This window comes from Lagopus muta, chromosome 9, assembly GCF_023343835.1.
Source record: "Lagopus muta isolate bLagMut1 chromosome 9, bLagMut1 primary, whole genome shotgun sequence".
Taxonomy (NCBI): Eukaryota; Metazoa; Chordata; class Aves; order Galliformes; family Phasianidae; genus Lagopus; species Lagopus muta.
This window is the reverse complement of record NC_064441.1, coordinates 6,907,291-6,912,500: the sequence shown is the minus strand read 5'-3', so window position 1 is coordinate 6,912,500 and position 5,210 is coordinate 6,907,291. Positions and strand designations below refer to the sequence as shown.

Here is a 5,210-nt window from a genome sequence, read left to right as displayed (position 1 = left end):
CCATATGGTGAAACATAGAAACTGGGGCCTTTCAGGATTCACAACTCATTAAGGCTGTGCAAATAATGGCTTTGCTCTTTTCCACTTTCTCTGCTACAACTGGCACAAGTGTGTTTTCCTACCACTCAATATAATGAGTTTCACAGCACAGACAACTATCAGCACTGATACAGTTGGAATAAATTTCAGAAAGGAGGGTTCAAGAGTATAACTGACTGTTGTGTGACAAATCACCTTAATATTTATGTACAAACCATTCACAAAATCAAATTTTAGCACTTGCCAAGATTTTCAAGGAGAAGCTGGATGGGGCTCTGAGCTCTCTGATCAGCTGTAGGTGTCCCTGTTCATTGCAGGAGAGCTGGACAACGTGGCCTTTAAGTGTCCCTTCCAACAAATGGTTCTATGGGTAGCAGGGAAGGAAAGAAATAGGAGACCACCTCTAAGTACTTCGAATGATCCTGCTTCAAGCACCTGAAATTTAGGTGAAGAAATAATTCAGAGTCCAAATGAAATTATAACATACACTAAGTGAGCTCAGAGCTAAACAGAAGATTAAAAAAATGTAGGTTTCTCTGAAAGTAATGCCTCCTATTTATTTCCATGGAAACTACAGCAGATACGAAGAGCACAATAGCTCTTCTTGATAAACAACATTCTCAGCTGCAAAATACTATTTTTCAACGCGGTCACTACCACTAGCAATGCATTTTTGCAAGCAATGAACAAGAAACCTGCATGCCCTGCTTGCAACAATCCACACCAGCAGAGATGACAGCTGTGCCTGGCCATCCAGGCCGTGGCTTGTATTTCACGTTGCTGCTATGTGTATTTCACATTGCTGTTATGTGTATTTCACACTGCTGTTATGTGTATTTCATGTTCCTGCAGTGCACCACCCACCGCCACACTGTGCTCACATTTACTGTTTGCTCTCCATCGACGTTCAGCAAGTGTCAAGGAAGGTCAGCAAGTGCCATTTTCTCCTCACGGAGGAGTAATTCAGTGACACACGTTTGCTTCATACACGCTTCCACTCCAGACACCATTTTGTCAGACTGCCGTCCATCACACGGCAGCCACGTGTAAGCAGTACAGGGGGAAGGTTCAGCCCTGCTGCCATCCCACACCATCGTGGGCCAACGCAGTAAGAGCGGAGGCACTGTGCTATTGACAGCATTCCAACACAAGTGCCACAGCTGTAATTCTCCCTCACTTTGTAGCAATCTTCAGCAATGAAATACCGAAGCGCGGCCATGTGGGAGCGCACAGGGGAGCACGCAGCGCAGGGCAGGCCCCGCAGCGGCGAAGCGTGCCGAATCTGCGGCGACGTGTCGGGAGAGGAGCACGGAGCGAAAAAAAGAGCAGCTGGACGGGGCAAGGCTGGGGGAGCAAAGAGCATTTCCAAAGCACCGCTCTGTGCCGCCAGAAGCGCTCAGGCACATCGGCACAATTTGCCCAAGGAGCACAGATGCGTTCCACCACGAAGCGCGCAGCCCCGCCCCGCCCCGCCTTACGGCAGCTGTCGTGCCGTGCCGCGCTTTACGGCGTGCTGCGGCCTCTGCGCGCTCCGCCCTGCGCCGGGCATTGCGGGGCGGCCGCGGCCATGGTGAGTGGGGCGCGGGGCGCTCCGCAGCGGGGCGCGGCCGTTTTCCCTTTGTCCGTGCTGCCCAGCCCAGCTCCGCAGGCCGCCCTTCCTTATTTTCTTTGCTTATGGTAACCGAGCGCTCCGTTTCCCCGCAGGCCGGGACCCTGGTGGCGGTCGGGCTGACCATCGCGGCGGCGGGCTTCGCAGGTGCGTGGGGGCGGCGCCCGGCGCGGGGCTGCGGGAGGTCGGCACGCGAAAGAGCGAAGTTGTTTTATGGCCGAAAAGATCCGCGTGCTGGGAACGGTGTCGATGGCGCCGAATTGCCCCGTGTCTCTGATGCCTCGGACTGAGACGTGTTCAACGCTGGTTTCTTTAAGGTCGTTACGCGCTGAGAGCCATGAAGCAAATGGAGCCCCAGATGAAGCAAGTGCTGCAGAACCTGCCCAAAGCGGTACGTTGGGTCAGCGGTATCTTAGCGACGAGGTGACAAAATGGAGCAGCTGCAGACTGCAGCCTCCACGTAGCATTGTATCTTCTGGAACTAAATGTAACTGTATCACTGATATCAGTCTGTGATTCTGGTGGTGGTTGGTTAATTTGGGACGTAGTTAGTGGGCAGTACTGGCAGTAGGTGGATGGTAAGACTTGGTGATCTCAGAGGCCTTCTCCAGCATTAATGATTCTGTTCTGGCAGAGTTGTTTTGGCCAGTTGAAGTGCGTACTCAGTGACACAACAAAAATGGAATTCCTTACTCCTAAGCACAAAAGAAGCTGCCCAGCACTGTTACAGAGCAGTGCTCAGCAGCTGCTGAGGCAGTCGGAGTTGTTATAACTGATAAACTTATATCACCTTTGTGTTTAAAACTAACACGTTTTTTCTTTCAGGACTTCAGTGGTTATTACAGAGGTGGATTTGAACCCAAAATGACTAAACGAGAAGCAGCCTTAATACTAGGAGTGAGGTAAAAGGATATTAATTATAAATGAAAGGTAAAAAGGATATTCTTTTCTCAGGACTGTCCTATGCCTGCTTTCCCCAGAGAACATCACTGCCAAGCCAGGAAATACAGAGAGACCACTCTTGATTTTCTGTGCTTAGTTGGGATTTTCTGCTGGATGCAGCTAAAGTGAATTCTGGTTAGGCTCCCATACATCTCTAAGCCCGAGACACATTCAAGAGCCAGACACAGGCCCTGATAAATATGCCATTTTCTAGACTTGGCCTTGGTTCTGTATGGGGAACGTGGCTGTGGGTGCTGTCGTTCTGGTGGAGTTCAATGTGAAGGTGCTGTCCTTGCCTACTTCCTGCACGCTGGGCAAATCCATCGCTTACTGTTGGATGTCCTACACATGAGTGTGGTAACTGTTCCTGCCAAAGCTTAGACTCAGAACCAAATACGTAAGTTTATGTAATAACATACAGACTAAGAATCATTCTTCTCTGAAGGTAACTTCCAACTGGGAAGTTTGCATAGCAGGAGTTAAAATAAATTAAGAACCTCTCCAGAGTTGTCCCAGTAAAAATGTTACAACGCAGCTTTGTTTGTTTTCAACTGAGTATTCAAGTTCAGGATGAATTCTCACACCAGCACTTGAGAGCTCTGTCAGGGATGGCCAGGATTTGATTAGGACTTTCAGTTTTCAGTGGGAGCTAAATAAGCAAAATCTTCAAGCGTGTGTGAATGTTGCCCAGTGTGTTAGATTGCTGTAGCATGTCTTCTTGGGGAAGGAGGTATTTTGGAAAGCCCATAGGGAGCCTCTCCAGGACTTAAATGCTAATATACATGTAAGTCAAAGAGCTTATGGGTAAGACACCTTGTAAAGACCTGGGGGATTTTATCAGGTTCCCTCAAGTGAGTTTTTGTCTGTTTTTCAAACTAGCCCTACAGCCAACAGAAGTAAAATTAGAGAAGCTCATAGACGAATCATGCTTCTGAATCATCCAGATAAAGGCAAGTAAAAGTAATTCATTTTGAGCAACTAATACATGTTTTTAACCCACGAAGAGAACAGCTGTATAGAAGTGATGTGAATACTCTGTCTACTAAATAAAAAAAACAAAAACAAAAACCTGTAAAAAATACTCAAAAATTCAGCAGGTCAACTTATTTGCTTTATCTGTCCTTAGGGTAAAATGGCTTCCTTAAAGGACTTCATTACTTCTGTGCACTAAAATGCCAAATAATCATTAGCATAGTTAATATCTAAGCAGAACTTACTTCAAAATTGACTAGTGAATATATGCAAAACCTAAAAACAGCTGCTCAAAGACTCACGAGCATCTTACATGTTTTCATGACCTAAATAAGTTAAATTAAGCATCAAGTAAAGGCACTGGAGTTGAGTTCAATACCTGTAAAAGGCACACGTGCTACAGATCTTTGTAGCTCAGGATCAGTTACAATTACAGTGCATTTACACAATGAAATCTGTTTCAAAATTTTCATTAAGTTATTTGCATATCATGTTTAAATGCTGAACTAGTCTGTCAGTGCAGCAGCAGTTTGTAGCCTAACTTTGGAATAGGGAGGAGAGATTCATCTGCAGAGGGGTACACTCATGTATTCCCAAGAAGCTGCTTTTTATTAAGTCCTTACTGACCAGTTCATTTATTTAAATGATAAAAACTGAACTTTGTTAAACTAAAAGCAATCTAATGATGAGCTGCCCGTGCATCTGGCTACTGCAGTCACTACGTGTGTAAACTCAAATGGCTTCAGTCATAATGCAGTTTGTTTTTTAACTTCAGTATCTTTCGCACTTCTTTTTTGTGTAGTGCAGGACCAGTAATGACCTACAAAGAAAATGCTTTCTTCATCTGATGTGACGTGAGCTTATCTTTCTTCTAGGTGGTTCTCCATATGTAGCAGCCAAAATCAATGAAGCTAAAGATTTACTGGAAGACCAAGCTAAAAAATGAATTGGAGATAAAATCAGAGGGTTTGCTTGTATAAATGATTGTTTGTTATAAACAGCTTAAGGCAAGTACGAATCTCTATCAGTGACTTGATACAAATGAGGCTTGAAAAATTAATCAGGGGAGCTACATTCCTCTGTGCTCACTTTTGGGGAAATGTGAGGGAGTGAAGCTTAAGGTTTTTTCAGAGCTGTTCTTCAGTAAACGATTAAAGCTGCCACTCAGAAGTATTTTCTGCATAGAAGAGCAGTAGTTTGGCTTGGCCAATTCTTCCTGCATGTTACCAGATGCTGACATGCTGTCACCTAATTTTTGTTAAACTAGTTACGTTGAAATTCGTGCTGCTATTCTGTCATATGCCAAAGTTAGCATGATGAAAGAGTGTGGGGAAGGGTAGAAAAGAACAGTAATTACTTAACAAAAAGCAGTAGGAGAGAGATGTGGTTGTTTCTGGATGAAGAAATAAAGTGTAAGAAACTGAACATACTCAGTTGATGGTTCAGCTTCTTAACTGTTATTGAGGGATCTAAATGCCTCAAATTTTCTAGTAGCTTTCAATTCTTAATGGATTTTACAGCAGTAAATTACAAACCTTTAGTCAGTACTGTAGTTTTATGCATTATCTCATGCTACAAAGCTAACTCCCTGGAGTGATGAGAGGCCTGGCAGAGATCTAAATACACTGGAGCACTGGACAACCATCTG

The 5,210-nt window shown here is 44.9% G+C and overlaps 1 protein-coding gene and 1 long non-coding RNA gene across 5 annotated transcripts in view; one reads left to right on the top strand and one right to left on the bottom strand.

Moving 5' to 3' along the window:
• Positions 1–1,251, bottom strand: part of LOC125697614 (uncharacterized) — a 249,144-nt gene extending 247,893 nt beyond the window's left edge. For all 4 annotated transcript variants that reach the window (XR_007378875.1, XR_007378874.1, XR_007378883.1 and 1 more), the window contains exon 1: positions 1–1,251. This exon is cut by the window's left edge and continues 499 nt beyond it. This is a non-coding gene — a long non-coding RNA (uncharacterized LOC125697614).
• A 278-nt stretch (positions 1,252–1,529) lies between these two features.
• DNAJC19 (DnaJ heat shock protein family (Hsp40) member C19) lies at positions 1,530–4,991 on the top strand. Its single transcript, XM_048955028.1, has 6 exons — positions 1,530–1,609; positions 1,744–1,795; positions 1,966–2,039; positions 2,474–2,550; positions 3,470–3,540; positions 4,438–4,991. Exons 1-6 carry the CDS (start codon positions 1,607–1,609, stop codon positions 4,506–4,508), a joined length of 348 nt encoding a protein of 115 aa, XP_048810985.1. The 5' UTR covers positions 1,530–1,606; the 3' UTR covers positions 4,509–4,991.
• Positions 4,992–5,210: the final 219 nt, after the last annotated feature.